The 23,544-nt window shown below is 42.6% G+C and overlaps 1 protein-coding gene across 3 annotated transcripts in view; it reads left to right on the forward strand.

Moving 5' to 3' along the window:
• MEIS1 (Meis homeobox 1) overlaps positions 1 to 23,544 on the forward strand; it is a 138,361-nt gene that overhangs the window by 24,833 nt on the left and 89,984 nt on the right. For all 3 annotated transcript variants that reach the window (XM_024741635.1, XM_024741636.1, XM_024741637.1), the window contains one exon: positions 3,497 to 3,608. In XM_024741635.1, coding sequence (XP_024597403.1) covers positions 3,497 to 3,608 — 112 coding nt within the window. The remainder of the gene's footprint in view (positions 1 to 3,496; positions 3,609 to 23,544) is intronic.

The following is a 23,544-nucleotide window of genomic DNA, read 5'->3' on the forward strand; positions in this document are numbered from 1 at the left end:
ATGTGATATATTTATCCATTGACTAAGGACTTTCTGATGGAGCAAAGCCCCTAGCTGGCTGCCTCCATTTATGACATATGAAATGATGCCCGGAGGATCGTTGGCTTTCAATGTCAAGTTAGAATGCAGACTCCATGATCTTTAAGGTCTTTCTAGCCCTGGTTTTTCCATCTAGCCCTGTGAACATCTCCTAGAGAAATGGTTCTCAAACTTTCAAAGAATCGCATACTCCTTTGAGAATCCGGGGAAAAGTTATGGACACTATCCCCAGGAGGGAAAAATGCAAGTATGTACATAACACAATTATTGTTAATGCAAGATCCCCAGCTGAGGTCTTCTATAGGAGGTCCATGGACTTCAGGTTAGGACCTCTTGTCTTAATGGATTTCTGATAGATGAAAACATAGACTTTGCTTACTCTGAAATTACGTACATTGAAGAAAAGGGCTCTTTGGGACTTAATTTAGAGCCATGACTGAGGTTTGCTATACATCTAAGGCAATGCATCATTGATTTCATTCTGTCAGCCTTACTTTACAAGTGGCCCCAAGCAACTCACAACTTCACAGATATATGTCCATAATCAAATGCACATATTTTATTTAAAAAATAATAACGGTGTTGTTTGGTGTAACTGCGTATAGTCAGAGAGATATGTTATCGTAACTGAGATTCTCTGGTAGGTGGATTTGGGGGGAGTTCTTTCTGATTAGAGCTGTCTTACATATTTGTACTAGAAGAGTTCGTGAGCTATTTCTGATACTTAGACTTTAATCACGCTTAATGAGCTGAACTAAGCATAATTCTTGTTCTGTTTTGGTAACCTTGTGGATTTCTCCTAACGCTCAGTTTTGTATGACTACAGTGTTCTTGAAATGCTAATACCCCAAATGCTAATTCAAGGGAGGACCACAAAAGTTAGATTTCATTTCAGAGAAGCGCATTCAGTATCACAGGCCTTTCTGGAAGAGAAAGGCTGTGAGAAGAATGATATTAGGTGGAAAAGATTGGCTCCTACCTTTGGCGAGCAAACAAATTTAAACATATAGGTTGCACAAAATTTGGATAAACTGAGGTGGAATCCAACATTTCTTGCATGAATGCCTGTATAATGTGGCGATAGCTGTGAGAAAAGAGGAGCCCGGCATCTAAGACCCAACACAATGAAAATGCAATGAATCGGAATGCCTCACAGATCATAGCGGAATCAGAATTTCCAGCAAGGAAAATCTTTTCATGGTGAATTAAGTGGTGGATGAAGAAAAATGGTGATGAAAAAAGGTAGGCACAGATCACAAACACTGGGCTCAGGGCTCAGGGCTGAAGATTTAAGAACCTTAGCTAAAGCTATGCAGAATAGAATGTGGAAAATTGAATTTACTAAACAATTAAGCATTGAATTAATCTACATCCTGCACAGTAGAAAAGTGGGGGAGGGAGCAGGGCAGAGCTGAATAAATCAGTGGAGCTCATTAAAAGATAGTGAATATATCAGGTCTGTTGCAGCATAAAGGAGGACAGTTTCCTGTGTAACATGGAACCAATCTTTGGTTCGAAGTCACCTTTCTGGAGTCCCAGTCTTAATCAGATTAACAGACATGCTTCTGATGAGGTTAGTCTGTTGCTCTGTATTTCAGCTTGTTATCGCTAGCTTTTCTATTAATTACAAGTCAGATCACCAGTCCACAACAGTAGTGAGGGACAACATAAATAAAATGAGAGTGCCCGGGAGATGTCACTCGCAGGATCTCATGCATCCTGAAACTCCCACGGGTTCCTGCAGCCTCCCACATGCCTTGCCGGTCTTTTGTTCAATTACAGTTAATGCAATAGTTTGCCATTTTCTCCTTCTAATTATATTTTCAAGTGGGATTTGTAGCACATAGAAAAACATCCTTTTACATGTCGAGGCACCGGGGTTTTGTGCCTGGCATTGTCTGTCCCCTGGGTGCTGTACCATTCTTTCTGCAGAGCTCTGAATAAACAAGTCCCCCTTTTAGAGCTGCAGTTGTACAAACTGAAAATTTATGCATTAACTGTTTGCATTCTGAGCATGTGTTCCAGATTGCGTCTTACAGCATTCTTTTGGCATGCTGCAGAATGCGTGTTTGTCAGAAGCACTTCTTTCACAGCTCACATATCTTTCAATCACAGAATCAGCGGATCAATTAGCACTGCTTTTGAGAATATGCATAAATGGTTGAATCAAACACACAAGTGGCGCGTATCTTTCTGTGACTTTATTTCATTTTTGGGGCTGCGGTAATCGTTTGGCCAAGATTACAGAGCAGGTGGCAGGCAAACATCCTTTTCAGGAACAGTGAACCTCTTCCTTTGATTCTTATATAGCACGACTCTTAGATGGGATCTTTACTTTTCTCTCCCTGGGTGTCTGAAACATTTTGATCTACTCAGTTCTTCTTATCTTCTCTGGGATATGGAAATACTTTTCAAGAAATAAGCAAAGAGTCTTTGGTTTTGCTAGGCATATTTAAAATGTTGGGAGGGTCAGTAACTTCACTACTGCACAGTCAGGAACCATGACATTCAATGACCGAAATGATGTAGACATATTTTACATACAAGGTCATCGTGCTGTCCCGCTGGTAATCTTGAAGACAAATATCCCTTCCTAGCCAAGAATCAGCTTTCTACTCTGCATCATCCCTACTGTGCAGGATGACCAGTGACTCATAAGGCTGTTTCTGAAAGCTAGCGCTAAAAGCTAATCAAAATCTTTTCTGGTGATAAAGGGAGATTTGGGAGAAGAGTCGCCATGATTGTCTTCCCCAAGAATTTAATTTACAGCCAGTTTTTTCCTATCTGAATGATACTTTCAAATACACCCAGTGATAAGAAGCAACATCTGTTTTCCCTTCAATAGTACAAGAAGGCTCGGCATGGGGCTGAGTGTACACAGTCCACGTGAATCTATTGTTATTCTCATTTCTTTTTGTCCCCGTGCCTGGTCCATTTGCCATGTACCATCCGGCAAACAGCTGACACATCCTAGCTATTATGGACCCCGGCCTAATTGTGAGGTCTTAAAAGCTCTGCCATGTTTGCCTTCTAGGATGAATCAGAAGCCTCTACACACCGCAGTGTTACAGACCACCACTCTCATTTTGCACTTTCAGAGTAGCAGACTATTGTACCAGCGGGTTGCTTGACATTAAAAATACAGTCAGAATGAAGAGGCAGCGGTGTCCCCCTCCCCCCTTCTTTGCCGGGAATGTTTTTGTTTTCCTCAGTAATAAAGCATGCAATTACTTACAGAATAACTATCGGTAGACATTATTTTAGCTTCGAAGCAGAAATTGGCAAATTTTAGATGCACCAGTGGAGCTCTGAGCTGGCACCATTAGTGTAGGGGGACGGGAAAGATGACGTGGTTGTCCATTCCAGCCCTCCACCACTTTGACACTGTGCGAGGGGACCCTACCGGGACCGTGTTAACAGACCACTCTATTCAGATGTCTGCTTTGTGCCCTCACAGCCCTCTTGGAACAGAGATCACGATGACACGGCATCTACCCGCTCAGGAGGAACCCCGGGCCCTTCCAGCGGGGGCCACACATCACACAGTGGGGATAACAGCAGTGAGCAAGGTAGGAGAGCTGTTCTTGTTCTCTTGCTACTTGTGTCATTTTTCAGGGTTGAAAAATTAGAAATGTCTGGTGAGGGACTCTTTATACAGGTTTTCCTAGAACTCTTTATTACAGTTTTTCCTATAAACCCCGTGTAATATGAGAACCGGCTCATCTTATTTTATTCCTCTCGACCCCCTTCTTCTTTCTCTGCCAGACCAGCTGCCTAGCTGCCTGTCACCTGGCCACCTCCATAAAACAGGGTCAGTGAATGGACTGAGAGCAGAGAAGTAGATGAGACATTCGAATGTGTGGAAATAGTATGCCACTAATACCCTGCTCTACAAATAAAAAAGTGTTATTACTACTTACCCTTAGAGGCTTTTCAAGAGATCATGAAGAAACACCCACTAGGATTCCAACTGAACAATGTCTTAAGATGCCGAGAAGGCAGTGGGCCTTTTAGAAACCCATGCCGGGCTTCCCTCTTCACTGGGTTGAAGCCATTTTTCTGGATTTACTTATTTGAATCTATTAAGTGCTTGGCTTCGTGGCAAAGTCAGACTAAAGGGAATTAGGATGAAATGGCAAGAATCCAGATCAATTTCATTTGTGTGGTTCTTGGAATGCACACACCTGTATGTGCATTTGGGTGTCCATGGATGTGCATGTCTGACTATAACAGGTAGCAGATAAAGTTTAAACAGAAAGCTAAGCTTCAGCAGTAAGGTGAATGAGGATTTAGATGTCTTGTACTGCTTCTGAGGAGAACTACTGCAGGGTATTTTGTGTTCAATTCATGCAACCGAAGAGAGTATTCTCTCTCTGAATATAAAAAGACGGCTTTATTGAAGTTGACTGAGCCCGCAGTAGGTACATACTTTAAAATCCGGTTTTATGATCATGTTTCACTGGAGTGCTGTTTCCCAACAAAAGAATTGTGTTTTCTAACCGACCTGGGCTATACCAATTAAAATTGCAAAATCTACGATGAATTGAACACGATTAATTTGACAACAGAAACAGAAAAGTTCTTTTTTGGCGGGAGGGGTGGCAGATGTATGCTATTTGGACTGGAGATAACTTCTACACATAGAATTTTAAGCATTTGAGATATTTTATTGCTCAGAGAAAAGTTGCTGATTTCATCGCAACTGTAAGTCTAGCAAAAATGGAGCCTGGAAGAGTAAACTGGTTCAGAGCTGAGGCAGAAACTGGTAACCTCTGACCTCTGCCTTTTACTGGAAAACGATATGCAGCAAAAATCCACGGGGCCTACTTCCTTTCAAGTGTGCGTATGTCTATGTTATGGTGTTGCTGTTCACAGCACTATAGCTAAGATGAGGTCAGCATTTCCATATGAAGCCCTACTTTCAGAATTCAGCTTGCACCAAGAGTTTTCAGGAGGGTGTAGATGGACTCTCGATTCTTTTTCCTGTACTCCAGAGTTGCTACATGGGGTCGTAGCCTAGTGTTTTGTTTGTTTGTTTGTTTTTCTTTTTCACGTCTTGCTTTTTAAGGCTACCGTCAGGAGGGTCGTTTGGCTGCTACTTTGAAGGCTTGTAAACTGCTGAAATGCATTTGTTTAAAACGGAAACATGAGTTTTCTTAAACATCATCTGATAAAAGGACTTTCAGAGGGCAAATGCCCCACCCCAGTTCTTCCCCTCTGACCTGTGGGAACAAGGAATCAGGAATTTCTCAGGTTCCTTTCTCCTTCAACACGTGTTCTCTAAAGGCCAATTTAACCGTGAATGTGACTGTAAGCCGTATACCCTTCACGTTACCAGAGTTTTCCACTTACATCTGTTTTTTCATATAAGACCACCACCTCGTTTTTCTTTTTTAAAGCATTTTCATATACATAGTCTCGTTGGAATGACCTCAGTTGAACCTGCCCAAAACAACTCTGGTGGCAGATAAAACAGGTCTAGCCCCATTCGACAGAGGAGGGACAGAAGCTGTGGGTGAGCTGAGCGATTTGTTGAAGCCCTGGTGCAGCATCAGGCCTAAAAGTTCAGGCCTGCCCCTCCCCGCCCCCGGCCCGCCCCTCCCCGCACTGCCCTCTCCTGGGCAGTGCGATTTATTCCCTGCTAAACGCGGAATGATGCCTGGAAGTGTTGCTGTAACAACTTCGGTGCATTTCCATGCCAACCACAATGCTTCTCAACTCTCTTTTTCATCCCTGGGACCTGTGGAGCTGGGTCTTTGTGCAGCCTTCGGATTAGCTGTGCACAGTGGCTTTTCCGTGTTCTCCTGTCTGCCTTTTCTGGCAGGCATGGATGTGTAAGCCGTGCCAGCAATTGGCCTGTAGTGCATGTCCTAAATAGTTATTTACACAGTTTGAGTCCATTTTAGTCAACTGGGTAAATAACAGCCCTCTTCAAAAGATTTATAAATCCATAAATATGTCTTTATACATACCCAATAGACAGAAATAACTCAATCTGTCAAGAACATATCCAAAGAGGTGTTTCCCTCACAGATGGGAGTAATACGTATTTTAAAACTTTCTCTGCTGTATTATTTGTACCGCATTTCTTTTCTCCTCATTCCTTTTCAATGTTTGCCACTTCATTATGGCACCCAGGGTACAAAAAAAAGAAATCCCCTAGGCTTTGGTCCTCTGTTAAATAACCTTGTCTGTGGTACAAGGTAGGCATGTAACAGGCTCTGTCCTGTTCTTCTGGACTTTCAAAGTAAAGCAAAGAAAATCGGTCATCCAGGAAGTTTGTAATGTTCTGACAGATTTCAAAATACAGTAACAGTTCCTAGTTAGAGTTCCAGCAATTTGGGGGATTTTTGAGCGTCTGATGATTTGCCAAATGAGTGGCTCTTGGGGTTGATAGAGTAGTTTGAGTCCACATTTTTTACCTAAGCATAAAAAAGTAAAGTACAAAATCCAGCCCTGGGCGTTCTGAAGAGCATATATGTGAAGTATGTAATCAGAAAATGTGAAAGATATTATTATTATTCAGGGATTTGATGTTTATTCATGATTTACAGAATATATCTCTCCCCCAACTCAAATTATTTATCATGGTAACTCTTCTTAATGGCATCTACATTCATTTCATATGAACACTTGTGGCCCCCTGCAGGAAATCGATTCTTTAATAGCAGAGCGCCTTTAAATGGGCATTTAAAAGGAAGGCCTAACATCTGTGTTTGGTTGGGGATTCTGCTGCTGCGGCTGGGACATTGATTTTGTCTACTTTTTAACTTCCTCAAAGCACTTCCAAAGATATGAGATTGGATTCTTATTTTCTCACTGTCAATGATTTGCTATTTTCCCATTTCAGAAGAGAGAAAAGTAAAGCTCAGAAATATTGAAGTGAGTCACCGTGAGAGTCACCTCCGGATCTTGGTCTCTTGCCTTTGTAACTACTTTAGGATGGGGTGTTTTCAGGACCCCCCCAAGCAGAGTCTCATAAGATGAGGTGCACATTGGCAGATACTGTTCTCTTTCATGTGTCTTTTTCCATCCTACTGTGTGTGGCTGCCCTACTGACCATAATCAGGGTCTACTGTAGGAAGCGTGTAGTCTGGACAGGGAGAACACCAAGCAAATCTGGTACCTTTCCCCACCGGATTGTACTCCTCCCCAGGAGGGCTGCCGCGGACACTGTAACCCATGAGCAGCCTTAGCTGTGCTTGACCACATTTTGAGTTTGGGCACATCTCTGTTTTGGGTTGAAAGTCAAGAGAGACGAATACATGATAGTAATCAAATAATAAAATAACGTATTACGGGGCTGTCAGTCAGTGTAGGTATTTCATCCGTCACTTTGTAGAGGAGGTCACTGGAGGTTCAGAGAGGCTGAGAGACTTACCCAAAGTCACATACTGCTTGGTGGTACAGTAGGGACTTGAACCCGTACCGTCTGACTCCAAAGCCCAAGCTTCTATTTGATGTGATACTGGAGTGGGAAACAGATCATTCGAGGGCCATTCTTTCTGTTATCGATTCAGGGACTCTTCCCCAGTGTCTGCACTGGGCCTGGCACTCCGCTCTGTAACAGTGACAGAGCTGTGAATAAAACAGAATCAGTATTAGCCTCAAGGGGGTTCTACTCTGCCGGGGACTGAGAATCCAGTTTTGTGTGCTGAGCAGAATGACGCTCGAGCTATTTACAGAGAAGCAGGATGATGGATATGATTCATTTGTATTATGTATTAAGAGCCTCTACCATTTCACTCATTCTGAAATTTATTGAATTGAGAAGAGGAGCCTACAAAACAAGTGAAGACATTTCTCTTGCAGAACGTTTCCCACTTCAAGCTCATCTCGTTTTCCTCTTTTGTGAGGATAAAGAAAGTCTTATTTCTACATAGAAATTTGATGTGAAGCATTTCAGCCCTAAAGGACTTGACTTGGTCTCTAGAACTTCTAAAACGCACTTACGAACTTCTTTGGGGGCCAGGACTCAGATCAACAATAGTATCTTTGCTCCCACTAAAAAAAAAAAAAAAATAAGCAAAACCAGCATGTTTCTGTAAAGAGGAACAATTGAAAAGCATTGCTATTTCTTTATAATAAAATGTTATCAGTAGCGGCCAGTGCCTCCCACTGTCCGTCCCCTCCCCTCCACACCAGCTTTTGTAGGAGTTCAGGCAACCTATAGGCAGAAGGCAGTTCCATTTATTATTGAAGGGAATCTCGAGGCGGTCGTTTCAGACCTGTGAAGCCAGCAGGCAGAGCTGGGTGAGAGGGAGCGGGGGTGTGGGGCAGGGAGAGGGATGTAGGGAAGGGCCGCATTTTGTTCCAGATGACTAAGCAACGATTTATATACCCGCTCGTCCTTTTACATGAAGAAGAAAAGTAATAACAGCCCAAACCCAGGCATTTGAAACAGTCAGCTGTCTGATGAATAATGGGATAGGTGGGAAGGAGCTCTCTGATTGGATGTCTTAATGAGCAATTTCGCACAGAGTTTGGGCTGCTGTTCCCCTTGACCTTTGCCCTTTATTGACCAAACTGACACTTCATTTTTCACATACTTCCAATTATGTCTCGGCTTAAGTGTTGCCCTCCCTCCTTTATTTCTTTCCTATGGACAACTTGAGAGTAGTTGAGGCCACGGAAGATATTTTCATTTGAAAAACTACCGTAACAACTCAGGTTTAGGATACAATCTGTAATCCGCAGTTTTTCGGATGAAGACACAAAGTGAATACTGCTTGTTTTGAAACAGTTTTCTGTCTTTCTTTTTTTTTTTAATCTCAACTTATTTTAAAAACAAAATGTTTATAGTAACCTAAGAACCCTGAAAAGGAAGAAAAATGTTTAAAAAGTAGGGTTTTTTTTTTTTTTTCCTTTTATCTGTCTGTTGGTCAGAGTGACTTGAATGATTTTAGATCTGTTCACACTTACCTCTTAAGCCTTGTTCTTCTCCGGGAACTTCTTACATTTCAATGGCACTAGAATGCATACTGAAAAATATGCTTTGGTGAGAAGAGAAAAGGAAAATATAATTGTGACCACAGGCCTTAGCCCTTGGGCCACTGCAGCCCCGTGTGGTACTTGAGTTACATTTAATGTTGTATTCAAATTAAAGTGTGGTCTTTGCTTGCAGTGGCAGGCAGAATAGGAAAATGATTTCCTGATGGGAAAAGTCAGGTGTAAAAAAGAAAGGGGAAGTCATTACACGCTGCAAATCCATGTTATCCAAAGGTCCATATTATTAACTTATCAAACATGTTGAATTAGATGTATGGACAGAGAATTGTTTTCCCAAGAACACCCCATACTCTAGTCACCTTACCTTTTATTGACTCATTAAATGTGAGTAACCGTTTTCTATTCTCCATTTGCTTGACTTCTAGCATCGTGAAAGCAGATCATCTTAAAACAAAGAAAAATAACTTCATCATCTAAAAGTCATAACTGTTTATTTAGGGGCATGAACTTGGCCATGAGTGTTTTCACAGAAAGTGCGTCTTCTCACTATTAGGCTACATCAGTAGTAAACCTGGTCATTGCTTTTCATCTTAAACAACTGAAAAATTCATTTGAAATTATTTACTCCCAAATAGATTTCCCTCTAACACAGAAGTATTTGTCTCAAGTAGATGAAGTGTTACCTACTTTATTATGTAGCCCTCTGGCATATCCATCGCATATTTTTACTATAATATGGTAATAAAAGAATGTAAAAGGCAGACAAAGGTTCTATCTTTTTCTGTAAGGTGACCTCTGTTACCAAGTAACTGCTTTACTTATGAGCTTATTAAAAACTCAAAAAATGAGCTTTTCATACTTCATGGGCATTGATGTGAAAATGAGCTGTCCTGTGAGTAGTTTTCTTGATCATTTTTAGAACAATTGATTAGCCAAAGAGCTCTGTCATTAGTTGACATTGACTGATAGCAATTTGTCACGAGCTCTGAAGGTCAGCTAGACAGTTGGAGTTTCAGCCTGCTTTTGATTGACCTTTACAGAGTCCATCCTCATGTGACTGGGTTTGAATGGGTCTGACCCTCTTTTGGAAAAGGCAGGGTATTAGTCAGCAGGATCATTTCGTATATTTTCTGTTGATTGCTCATTTTTATTTATGTGTGAACTCAAGGTCTGGATAGCTCATCACATTTTGTACTCTAGTTTTTGAAACTTAAAAGAGGTGTGATATTTGTTAAGTATGGCCTTAAAACCACAATTCTGTTTTCCCTCTGGTTTGCGATGTTACGGTGGACTTGGTATGTGATGTAGACTTTGCTGCCGACACTTGCCGTTGTCACCGGTGCAGATACTGGGGTTTTGTTGCCTGTGATGGATTGGAATTTTGTTCTTGTTGTGATTGTTTCTTAAGAGATACCAACTCCAGCGTGGCTTGTAGGACTTCTGAAATTATACACCAGTTCTCTGACTTTCCTAGAATTAATGACATCAGTCTCTCAAGAATCCCGTGATAGTTTAAAAAGTGAGTGGTAAAGAATTCTGTGAATAATGATGTTATATCAGTTCATCAGGAAGTCCTACAGCCAGAAGGTATGAAAACTTTTTAGAGAGTTATCTTCTCTTCAGTTTCACTCAGTCTGCTGTAAATTAGAGAAAGCTTTTCTGGTTATAACAACATTGGCGTTTCAGCGAGAGTGGGATATATTTTCTATTGTAGTGGACCTGGAAGTTAATGATTCATAATGCTTAGTTCTTTCTTTCCAAGACCGTTAAGTATTTTTCAAAAGCACATCTCTTGTAGAAGAATATATTCCACTCTCGTATTAATAACATGCGTTTTACTGCCTTATGTAAATAATAAAAACGGTGACCTGAGCTTTAAAAACCCAGATCCTACTGTGTAATTATTTAATTCAGTTTCCAAATAAGGCCTTTTTTTCCTCTTATTCTCTCTCACCTTCCCTTCTTCTCTTGATTCTGCATTGGGTTTTAAACTCTAAGCAATAACTTGTTTTTCAGGTCCATCCTCCTAGGCATTCCAGGGCCACCGCACAGCAGAAACATGTGTTTCAGTTTCTACCCAAGAAAATAAACCAGGAGAGAATCCATCGTCCCCAGTGGTGGATTCTTCACAGGGTGTCATTCTTGGCAAGGCAGAAGTGAGGAAGTTAATTTTAGGGAAGCATCCATTTAATACAGCCCAAGGAGATAAAAAGAGTTTAGCATTATAAGCACTTCTGCAGATGAGCCAAAATATGATCACAAGTTGTACTTAAGGAGGGAAATATAAATTTATGCATTCTAGTCAAGTCATCAAAAATGGATTAAGCACTGACTGTGTGGAAGGTGTGCTGTGTGAGGCTATAAAAATGAGTAGGTCATAGTAGTTGCCCTCACGAAGTTCGTGTGTGCTCCCAAGAGCATCAAGCATATGCAAGTGAAATATTTGCTAAATGCTGAATATTCTTAGGGAGCTGTGAGTGTGTTTATTTCACAACACACCAGTGACCCAGACACAGTGAACTCTGTGGTCAAGGCTGTTGACTGAAACACAGAGTGGGTAGGATTTGGCCTGACTTGCAGAGGGACACCTCTACCTTCGTCCTCTGACTGCCATATAAGTTCAGCATCTCTGGGCCCTATGAGGCCACTCTAGGGAACTTGGTTCAGTTTTCCCGTGTGGCCACCCGGGGCCTTTGCTGTTTGAACTAGTGGGGTCATCATTGCTTTCTCCACCTTTAGTCATGTGGCTACTGACTCATACTGGTCTTCTTCAGGGGACCTTGACATTTTCTGGGGGGAGGGGACCTTGACATTTTCTGGGGGGAGGGGACCCCTTTGGCAATTTAGTGAAGTCAATGGATACCTAGTCAGAGTAATATTTTTATTAACACACAAAACAAAATACATAAGATTATAAGGGAAACTAATTATATTGAAATCCAGTTATCAAAATATTTTATTTTTAAAAATAAATAAATAAATAAATTTACTTATGGCTGCGTTGGGTCTTCATTGCTGCGCGCGGGCTTTCTCTAGTTGCGGTGAGCGTGGGCTGCTCTTCGTTGCGGTGCGCGGGCTTCCCATTGTGGTGGCTTCTCTTGTTGCGGAGCACGGGCTCTAGGCACGCAGGCTTCAGTAGTTGTGGCACGCAGGCTCAGTAGTTGTGGCTCACAGGCTCTAGAGCTCAGGCTCAGCAGTTGTGGTGCACAGGCTTAGTTGTTCCGTGGCATGTGGGATCTTCCCAGACCAGGGATTGAACCCGTGTCCCCTGCATTGGCAGGCGGATTCTTAACCACTGCGCCACCAGGGAAGTCCTAACAAAGTATTTTAAAACACAAATCGTAATATAGTGATATAAGTGCCTCGTTTTAATATGCATTAAGTAACAAGGTCTAGCAATAATTCTATTGTCTATCACGTTTTTGAAATAGTGATGAATGTAAATGGTGTCTTAAGATATTTGTAACAACTGTATTGTATTATGTGAATATGATTTCCATGGGTGACAAAGTCACAGGTCCTACTAATAGTTCTGTGGTTTGTTACGTTATCTAGATACACACTTGAAGTAAATGCTAATTGCAGTTAGAGGTTAGTGAGACTAAAAGGTGAATTTTTTTTTCCCTTCCAAGTACTTGGATCTTGTAAATTCTAACCATGGATCCCCTTGTAGTGGGAGGGTCTATGTAGTCCAGGTTAAAAACTTCTAAACTAATTTGTGTCATCTGCAGGAAGTATTCTGTGAACCCCCGGATTGGAGGAAGTGATCCTCTTCTGTGTTGTCAGGGCATCCTGTGTTTTATCGTTTCTCATATATTGAAAGGAGCCATTCATGCATCAGCCTCCCCAGGATGCCCCCTGGGAAGGGACTATGTCTTCTTCATCTTTAACTGTCCTGTGCCCAGCACAGTTATGACACACGGCCACTGATGGATAATTATTTATTGAAGAGGGTTGGGAACCCTCTCATGCTATCAAACTGTGATTACACTACATTCCCTCAGGACTGATTTCTTTTGGGTGCCAGATGGCTAATCTCACATGGTAATCTCTGTCAAAATGTAAATAGATACGTAGGTCTTGTGCGTTCCCACCCGCAGAAAGGCATTTTAACCGGGGCACTCGAGGAAAGATTCGACAGGTAGCTCTTTCAGAAGTTGGTGGTAGATGGGTTTGGGGATGCACCTTAAATCACAGCATCCACATAGTTGCTGGTTCTGCCTACTCCTACACTTGAGTTCCATCCTCTGGCCCTGAATGGGCTTCCAGTAGAGGATGGGTGGGGACTGGCTACAGCATTTCGGTATCTTTTGAGGGATCTTAGGGTAGAGGTTAAGGATGAATTACAGGAGTAACTGTGCCACCCTGGGAGGACGCTTTTATGTCCTGTGCTGTTCCCAGCAGCAGACATGATTGCATCCCCTGGGATGTGATATTTAGCTCTTCTCCTGAATTTATCTCTCTCCCTCATGACTGCTAGCACTAATTAAGGATAGCGGTGGAGGTTTTGGCTGTTGGCCTAGCAAAAACTAACCCAAATAGTAAATTTATGCCAAGCATTTTCCTTAAAAAGAGGTGGGCGTTGTCTACCTCTTACATTGATTGGTCCCAGAAGTGTAGCTGATAAGTTGGGGTTTGCTCAAGTGTCTGGCTTTGTGGATTCGTTCAGTCTTGCAGACAATTTTCCGTAATTACTTAACCTAAAAGCATTCTGTTTGATTCGTACAATTAGCTTTAGCCTTCCCACATTTACCAATATCAACCCGTGTGCATTCCTAGACGAAGCTTATTTTATCTCCTAACAAAGAATGGAAGAGGTAGAACTTCCTTCTACTTATTCCCATATCAGGAGAAAAAGAGAACATGACCTTATCTAGAAAATCTTAAATTTTCTTCAAAATCGTATATTTTTAAGAAAGGGGGAATTGAAGAGTGAATGCAGAAAACATTGAATTTGCCAATAGGTTTGTAGCTAGATTATTAACATTAATCAGTTCTCTCTCTTTAAACATTTCATTTGTTTTAGTTTGACTCTTTCCTTGAGTGCCCCTATTACAATGCATCTGTGAGAGCAGGACAGTTAGCACCTTGTACCTTGCGCCCTTTTGTACTTTGATACCTTAGGAGAAAAAGGATATATCTTAATTTTACAATGCTTTTACATATTTTCCTTTCCTTTCTATGAAAGGATTTAAGGAAATTAGCAAAAGTATACAATAGGATTCAAACGAAGTAGATGAAGATATCAGAATGAAAGGAAAATAAATGAGAAGTCAGTCTTAAGGGTAGTCAGGAACAGTATGAATTATAGGATCATGTCCATTTGCTAGAAGTAGGCAGTTAATTTGGCTCTGAGCTTCCTAGCAGCCAAAATGAAGAGTGAAATATAATTAGTTACAAGCTTTAGAGCATCCATGGAAGTGTCGCTCAGAAGAATCCCTTTGACAGGCATTAGGACCCCCACGTGCTCACCCAGGGAATCCAGTGAGGTGGCATAGGCTGACATCCTAACGACAGCTGTAGGCCTCCTCTACATTCCCCTTAGCTCCTAGCACAGTACTGCAAATAGAGTAAGTACTTGATAAATATTTGATTGATTTGTTCAGATGTCTGGATTTATATTCAGCCCATTTGCACTTCCACTCCTTGGTATCTAAGCTTGTCTTGATTTCCGTAGTCGAAACAGATGACAACCTGTCTTCATATGAGCCACAGTGCTGATCATTTCGCGATGCCATGAGACCTTTTCCCACTTTTCCATCTCCTCCTTCTGACCATTTCATGGTGAGCCAACTCCATTCTCTTTTCCCTGCACCTGGGGCTTGGGATGCAGGCGAGAACGCTCTTGTCCTTCTCATTATTCCTCTGAAACAGGGTTAATGGAGCCAGAGAGATTCAGATAAGTGATGGTGAAAATGGAGATGTCGAGGGAATGAGGTGGGATACCGGGATGGGAAGATTCAGGGGCCACGGTCTTTAACAACGGAAGTTCTGATGGAATATGATTTCAACCTATGAAACAGGAGCAGACTGTGTGTTGTGCATATTTGGATTACCAAGCACTCAGAACATCTCCTTATGTGAAAGGAATTCTTTTAGTGCCAATCAAAGGTATTGTTTTGGGACTTCCCTGGTGGCGCAGTGGTTAAGAATCTGCCTGCCAATCCAGGGGACACGGGTTCGATCCCTGGTCCGGGGAGATCCCACATGTCACGGGGCAATTAAGCCCGAGAGCCACAACTACTGAGCCCATGTGCCACAACTACTGAAGCCCGCGAGCCTAGAGCCCATGCTCTGCAACAAGAGAAGCTTCCGCAGTGAGAAGCCCACGCACCGCAATGAAGAGTAGCCCCCGCTCGCTGCAACTAGAGAAAGCCGACGCACAGCAACCGAGACCCAACACAGCCAAAAATAAATAAATAAAAAATTTTTAAAAAGGTGTGATTTGATATTGTGAATTTTAAGCTGATGAGAGGAATGCTCCCAAAAGGAGAAAAGGTGAAGACAGAAATAGCCCCATTCACTAACTCACTGAGTACTAATTGAATGTCCACTATGTAGTAGCCCATTGCTAGATGTGAGAACTGAGAGTGAAAGAGGCTATTCCTGGCATCAAGAAGCTGGCAGTCCTGTGGCCGAGCAGACAGTTCACACATGGTAGGTTAAGTCTCATGATTCAGTGGGCTCAGTGTAATTTGGAAGCAGAGGAACAGTACCTAACAAACTGGTAAAGATGGAGCGGCTGCCTCTCCCCATCCTTCCCCGGCAGGCATCCTTAATAGATCACAGTGCACTTTCTCATTGAGCTTGAATGGGACTTGGATGTGGGTCCTTCTCGGCACAGCACTCTAGGCAACCACTACCGCATCCCCCAGAGTTAGCCCTGGAAGCAACCTGCTTTCATTCCCAATCTCCTAGCCAGCTCCCCCAAGGAAACTTGGGGAACTTGATAGAAACTTGGGATGGATGGAGAAGTAGAAGGGCATGCGAGGCACAGAAATTAGTTTGTGTAGAGGCATGAAGGAGAGAGAAAGCGTGACACTCCCGAGGCTTCCCGTACGCCTCAGTGTGAGCAGAGAACATGGGAAAGGGAGAGTCTAAGGTGAGGCCAAGAGGTGGCAGGGCCAGACCACGAAGGATCATAGATGTCATCTTAGGGAGCTGGGAGTTTGTTGGGAGTTGGAGAGCCACTGAAAACGTTAGAGTTGTGTCCTGGTCAGATCCGAGTGAAGGAGGGATGTGTGGGGAGGAAGCTGGGGCCAGTGTTGCTGCTGTTCAGAAAGGCTGAGCACACGGACGGAGGCGGGTGGGGGAGGCTGCAGAGAAGAGCTTTGGAGGAGGATACTGGACCAGACTGAGGGGTGCGGGCGTGTGGGGTTCAGAAGGGCCTGGAAACAGGCCAGGTCTCAGAACACTGCTTTCTAGACCACAGGTCCCTTCTAGCACGCTCACTGTCTTCTGAGGGTAGCCTCCCAAAGGTGGGCTGGCCACTGCTGGCTCCGGCTTCTCCTCTGGACACTCTTCCCACCCTCTCCGAGGGTGGCCCGCTGAAGCCCGGCCACCACCCTCTGCTGTCCTGCTCTCCCGCGGAGAAGGCTCTGGCTCCATGGTGACCAGGGGGCTGTGCGGAAAGGAAGAGGCCAGCCAAGCTATCATGGGAATCTGGTGACTCATTTCATCAGTTTACTGGTCTGAACTTGAGGTGACTTCCCCCCTTGCTTGACAACTGATGGATGAGCGTTTCCTGAGTATCTGCAGAGTAGATGCTTTGTTTCATGGGCCTTCGTGTTCATGGACTCCCAGTGGGCCCTAATCCTGCCTTCCCACTTCCCAGGCGGCTAATTTCTCTTCGTATGTAGAATCTTCAAATTACCTGCCAGACTTAATCGACTCCAGGAGGAAAATAATATACTCTTGCGCCTGCAGATACAGCTCTGGTTCCTTCCACTTTTTGCCTGAACGTTAAAGAATGAAGGATACTTCTTTATACTGTAACAGTATTTTCTTGACTCACAACACTTTCACCTCGTACTTAATATGTCTACATCGAAAGGTGTCTTTTAAAATAGTATACTTCATTTTGTGTGTCAGTTTTCACCTTCTTTCCCAGGATGTGGGTTTGTGTATTTTAAGAAGGATTGTCCTTTACTTCGTTTCCAGATGTCCTGAGCATCTTTTTTTTTTTTAAGTTTTTTTTTTTGTATCTTTAATGGAGTATAATTGTTTTACAATGTTGTGTTAGTTTCTGCTGTACAACAGAGTGAATCAGCTGTACGTACACATATATCCCCATATCCCCTCCCTCTTGAGTCTCCCTTCCACCCTTCCTATCCCACCCCTCTAGGTCGTCACAAAGCACAGAGCTGATCTCCCTGTGCTATGCAGCAGCTTCCCACTTGCCGTCCATTTTACATTTGGTAGCGTATATATGTCAATGCCACTCTCCCTGATGCTCTTCATAGGAAAGGAGTCAGCTTCGGAAAATATTAATTGCTCCACTAAATGATGGAATGTTAATCAAAGCTACATAGCAAGAAGTAGAAGCATTCCTTTAGGGCTCCAAGAATATTCCTTAAGCTTATTTTTCATAACTGAAGTGGAGGCAGTAGGCTTGTGTTATGTGGGTCAGAATCATCATCCTAGATCGTAGCCGTGGTCCTTAGATTTAGTTTCCGTATTTCAAATGGAGGCAGTAGGTTTAACGTGTCTTACTTTGCAGCTGGAACAGATTCTATTTTTAATCTGTAAATTGAATGTGGCGAGGATCCATGTGCTGCCCAGATCCCAATGCATAACTCCTGTTGCTATCAGTGAGTTTCTTGATGGATTGGAAAGAAGTATTTATTCCAAATATCTCTCTGACTCTGTAGAATTAAACATGCTGAACAAAACCTAGCACTTTTCGAGTTACAACGAAGTGTTTTCTCAGGTAGCAACCATGCTGGCTTAAAGGAATCATGCAACAATCCCAAATAGACACACACACACAGAACCGTAGAATTGGTTTTCAGGCAGAGAGAGACAACTGGGCTCAAGATCCTGGGCGGCAGACAGAGTAAAGGGCATGGCTGTATTGATACACAAAATTGCCTTTAAATAGGAGAGATAAGGGGAGAAAACCTTTTCTCTGGATGGTGCTCTGCTCATGGGAATGCACACATTATTGTTGGTGAGCAATTCGAGAAAAAGCCCTCCTGTACTTCCTCACTCTTATTACCCAGTGGTGGGAATGGTATGGCAATGTTTGCTTAGAACTGACTGGTGTTTGCATCTATAAATAAATGTGCTCAAATCATAATTGTTATTAACAGGATTGCATGATTACCTGGCAATCGCCTCGTTCTGAGATAGCTTTTGGATCACCTGTTCGCTGGGAACATTTGACAGACCTATGTTTATTACCCAATTGAATGTCAGTAGCAATTGCAGCTAAAGATAAACAAAAATGCAAGTACTTGTTGACCTTGACTTTTTTCCACAAGAGATTGGACTTGATGGCTCTATTGCTGTTGAGCTGATAAGGGTTATAAACAGTAGTTTAAGGAAAATGTTTTATTCCCAGAGGAGAATACCCTATGTGCTGTGGGAAATGGCAATAGCCATGTATACCCTTTGCCAGATTCCCTTAATTCACCTTTATTTGGCCTGTGGGAAAAGGATATGGGTGGGGGGGTACTTTTTATGGCTTTAATATACATTTGCATAGATTGTTATAAATTGTGAGTGGTGTAGTCAGCAGATTACATACAATTTTAGAAGAAGCCAATGAAGTTTCTGTGATTTATGATATTTAGTAATATGATTTCTTCATAAACTATCACGTTAATATAATATTGTGTTTCAGAGATGCAGAGCTTGTAAAAATGCAATATGGTGCCCAAATGCTCTTTCAGATTCTAATTAAAAACATAAAAATATTGTTGGTTAGTAATCTCACTAGGGGCAAAGAGAGAGAAAATGAACCTGGTGAATCTATTGACATGGGACACTATGAAAGGACACTGGGGGATGTGGCAATCAGCACTTTTCTTTGGGCACAAGTCTTATTAAGTTCCAGATTTGAATCAAGACACTTTGGGCCATTAAGGATTCCCCATTTCTTGGTGAGGCATTAATTAAGCCTCGGTGACTTGTCCTATTTGCTCTTTAAAATCCCACTGCATTTTCCTTTTGAGAAGAGGTGCTTTGGCCCGACGCCACTGGCTTCAACTTTTGCTCTTAAAATGTTGTTTCGATGCATAGTATACTGATGGCTGAATTGATTTCTGTGCATAAACGGTGGCCTAGATTCTTGCCCTGTGGAAATCCGTGGAATTAAGAACTGTAGGTTCCCGGAGTGCTAAGAGGTAAGCAAATGATTAGATATGCATGCAGGGAAAAAAATAGAGATGCTTGTAGAATGGAAATAAGAGTCTATATCATTTGCAAGTTTAATGTAAATGTAAGCCACTAATACAACTAATAATTTAATGCTAATATGTGAGAGTAAGTAAATGTAATTCTAATCATTTCCTGTTTGGTGTGTTCTCGAAGAATCCTGAGAAAAATATACTGTATTGAAATATTTTCCCGGCTCCCCAGGATGGAAAGGCTGGTCTGCTGACAGCTGTGGCCCTTATGAGACCTCCGGGATATTGGTGGCTCAAATTTCTTTCTAGATAAAGTTGTGGGACAGTTTGAGATTGCAGAATCTTAGCCAGAATTTCTTGCAGAGATGTTTAGAACACTGGGCTAGTGGATTGATCCCATAGACATACCAGCTGAGATCTCGTCCAACATGCCCTTTTAAAAAGTCACTGGTATTATTTAATAATACAGAATATATTTTCCTAAATATATTCTAAGTATTTGACCTTTTACTCCATTTGTCAAAGTATGGATTTCCTGGTGACGATATCTCAGATAAGTTTTGGATACACTTTTATGAGAACAGGCCCTTTGAATGAAATTTTAAAATATAAGGAAAGAAGGCCATGCCACAGATAACTCGCAGGGAATTTTGTGCTGTCTTTAAGGAAACAACAGTGGCAGAGCAGAAGGGTTCCCTTCTCCCCCCGCTGGTCCTCTTTGCTAGGCCCCGTTTCTTTATCTGTGAATTTCTTGGGAGAATCCCTGCTTGCTGACTTCCACTTTTCCATGAAACTTCTGTGAAGCACAGGGGAAATCTTTGCAATGACAGATGCCATTGTGGACTATTATGATGTCCATTACCTGGTGGATGAATTTAGGAAGTTTATTTCTGACATGGCACAAACCCTTCCCTGCGACAGAAAGACTGTAACCTAGAATCTTTGTAAAAAAACCAAACAAACAAACTGCATCCTTAGGATTACTGGTGATTCTCTGGTTGATCCATTAGAAGTGCACAGAGGCGAGTCTGCGCCTGGGGGGTCCCGGTCCCTGGCCGCAGGAGGGCCCAGGGACTCTCCTCTCAGGCTCCTCTGGGCTGCATGAAGGGAGCTTTCTACATCCCTCCTCGTCGTGACTGAAGGATGTGGCAAGGACATGAATTGTGTGTGGCTGGCTCTCTGTCCCGCTGCTAGGAAAGACTTCTGCGTTTATCTGCATTTTTCTGAGCACCAGTCGACTCTGTAGCCACCACCCAGGCCACTTTGTGGGAAAGCTTTCTTTATGGTGGGTGACGTGGCATTTCTTGTCACTTCCTCAAATTCCTTCCCGCTGCCTATCAGCATCGCTCTGGACTTATCTGGGTTGAGCTTCAGCCAGCCAGAGCTAATCCTGGTTCCTATTTCAGAGGGGCAGAGTGACAGCAATGACGCTGCCATTTCTTGGCTTGTGACCTGGGGTGCTGGTGGGGGGATCAGAGAAAAGAGGGGTACGAGGGTTGGGGGCCACTGGCTTGCTTTTCACACCTGATACCTTGAGGGTCCTCTTCCCTTCCTGCCATCACGCTTGCTTCTCCAAAAGGCTGACAAACTTTTTATTTCAATGTGCACTTGGGTGTAACTTTTCCAACTGTAACCTGAAGAAATAAAGGGCGTCTTTGCCTGAACTTGCTTTCATCCCATCCCTGAGGTCAGCCTCTCAGAGGAAGTCTTATGAATTGGGATTTAGAGGATCAGAGACAGATGGCTCTTTTGTTCTGATTTTCCATTATTTAACAAATATTTATTGAACATCTACTATGGGTCACACACAATGCTGGGTGATGGGAAGGAGAAATCTTCTAACAAAGAGTGTATTTTTTTCTGGTTTTCAGTTTATGAAATGTGTCCACCCATCTTAGTTTGTGAGCCTCGTACCACTAATCTTATATCAGCGCAGCTCTCCACGTCTCTGTTTTATAGGTGAGAATTGCCTAAGGTCTCACAGGGTGTAAGTGGGAAATACCAGGACCAGAATCAGCCAGGTTTTTCAACTCCAACACCCTTCCTTCATACTAGGTTAAGAAGTAACCTAATAACTGGTATCAATTTATTTCTGAAATGCATTCACCAGTTCTCTCACTGGGAGGAGAGGAGAGAGAATAAAATTAGGAAGGATCTTTAGAAGGAAGTGATCAGGCCCTTATACTTCGTCCATTCATTCATTCATTCATTCACAGAGTACCAGGCACTGTATTAAATCCTGAGACAACAAAGATGAATAAGACCAGTTCCTGCCCTCAGGGAATTTACAGTTCAGTGTTTGTTGCTCCCCTCACTTCTGAATTAAGAAATATCTGGGACAAACATATTTCCTGATGCTGTCCTTTTTAGGAGTTACCTACACTTTCATCCAACTTGGTTAATGCCCTTCACTAATTTTCAGCCTTGAGGCGGGTTCAGTATGTGATCAGATCTGAAGATTGGTCTCTCCTCGTGGAAAAATGGCTTAAGTTTATATTCTTCGGGCAGAAGAACAACGTAAACACCTATAACATGTGGGTACTATTGACATCTACTTATTGGGTTGTTGGGAAGATTAAACAAGTTGGTATACAGAACTTAGAACAGTGCCTGGCACACGGTACACATTACATATGTGTTAGCTGTCATCATCATCACCATCATCTTCCTCATCGTTTGGTTTGTTTTTCTCTAAGAAAAAGAGAGGCTCTGGTTAGTGCTGGCACCGATGTCTGAGTGTGATGATGTAGTAGGGAATCGAGACTCTAGTACTATTCCCAAACGTGTCTTCACTTTACAGTGAAGAGTGTTTGTTTGCCCTCTTGTGTCAGGACAGAGAGCCCCCTAAACTCCGTGGGCCACTGAGATTTCCACCCATACGAGACTCCCTTCTGTTGTCCATCACTCTCAAGTGTCTTGTCGTATATCTGTCCCTTTTACCGTAGGAGTTGAGGAGGAAGTGACTGAGGAAGAAGAGACTTAGGTCGCAGATGACACCTTTCTCACCTCAGGCCTTTGGTCCAGTGGATTCTTCTGAAACAACAGCTAGTGTCATTTCTACACCACATATTAAGGTGTCTGTGAGAAAAAGAGGTTTGCAGTTGTCACTCAGGTGACATGTTGACTGGCATACCTCTTGCTGATGGTCAAATTGAGGTGGGTTCTGAGCTCTCCGAGGACCTGGGTGGAATTTCCTCACAGGAGCCCAGTTAGGATGGGAAGTGTATTTGCCCACTTTGACAATTTCTTCTGGCATCTCAGGTCTCATGTTGTCACATTAGTCTTTGGCCTTTGATGAAACTATTGGGCAGTTATCAGGCCTCTGAATTTCAGGATGCCTTGTTATCAGTAAAGTTTAAGATACAGGAAGATGTCTGTCACACAGAGTGAAGTAAGTCAGAAAGAGAAAAACCAATATCATATGCTAACACATATATGTGGAATCTAAAAAAGAAAAAGGTTCTGGAGAATCTACACTCTTTGTTAGAAGATTTCTCCTTCCCATCACCCAGCATTGTGTGTGACCCATAGTAGATGTTCAATAAATATTTGTTAAATAATGGAAAATCAGAACAAAAGAGCCATCTGTCTCTGATCCTCTAAATCCCAATTCATAAGACTTCCTCTGAGAGGCTGACCTCAGGGATGGGATGAAAGCAAGGTTCTTTTAGATTCCACATATATGTGGAATCTAAAAAAGAAAAAGGTTCTGGAGAACCTAGGGGCAGGACAGGAATAAAGATGCAGACGTAGAGAATGGACTTAAGGATACAGGGAGGGGGAAGGGTAAGCTGGGACGAAGTAAGAGAGTGACACGGACATATATACAATACCAAACATAAAATAGATAGCTAGTGGGAAGCAGCTGCATAGCACAGGGAGATCAGCTCCGTGCTTTGTGACCACCTAGAGGGGTGGGATAGGGAGGGTGGGAGGGAGACGCAAGAGGGAGGAGATACGGGGATACATGTGTATGTATAGCTGATTCACTTTGTTATAAAGCAGAAACTAACACACCATTGTAAAGCAATTATACTCCAATAAAGAAGTTAAAAAAATACAGGAAGATAATCCTTCATATTATAGATGAATTTCACCAAATATTATATGGAGCTTGAGAACTAGCTTTATAGCAATTGCAGTTGGTAAAATAAGGTTCCAAGGGCTTCCCTGGTGGCGCAGTGGTTGAGAGTCCGCCTGCCGATGC

The sequence above is a fragment of the Neophocaena asiaeorientalis genome, unplaced genomic scaffold (assembly GCF_003031525.2).
Source record: "Neophocaena asiaeorientalis asiaeorientalis breed wild unplaced genomic scaffold, Neophocaena_asiaeorientalis_V1.1 scaffold381, whole genome shotgun sequence".
NCBI lineage: Eukaryota > Metazoa > Chordata > Mammalia > Artiodactyla > Phocoenidae > Neophocaena > Neophocaena asiaeorientalis.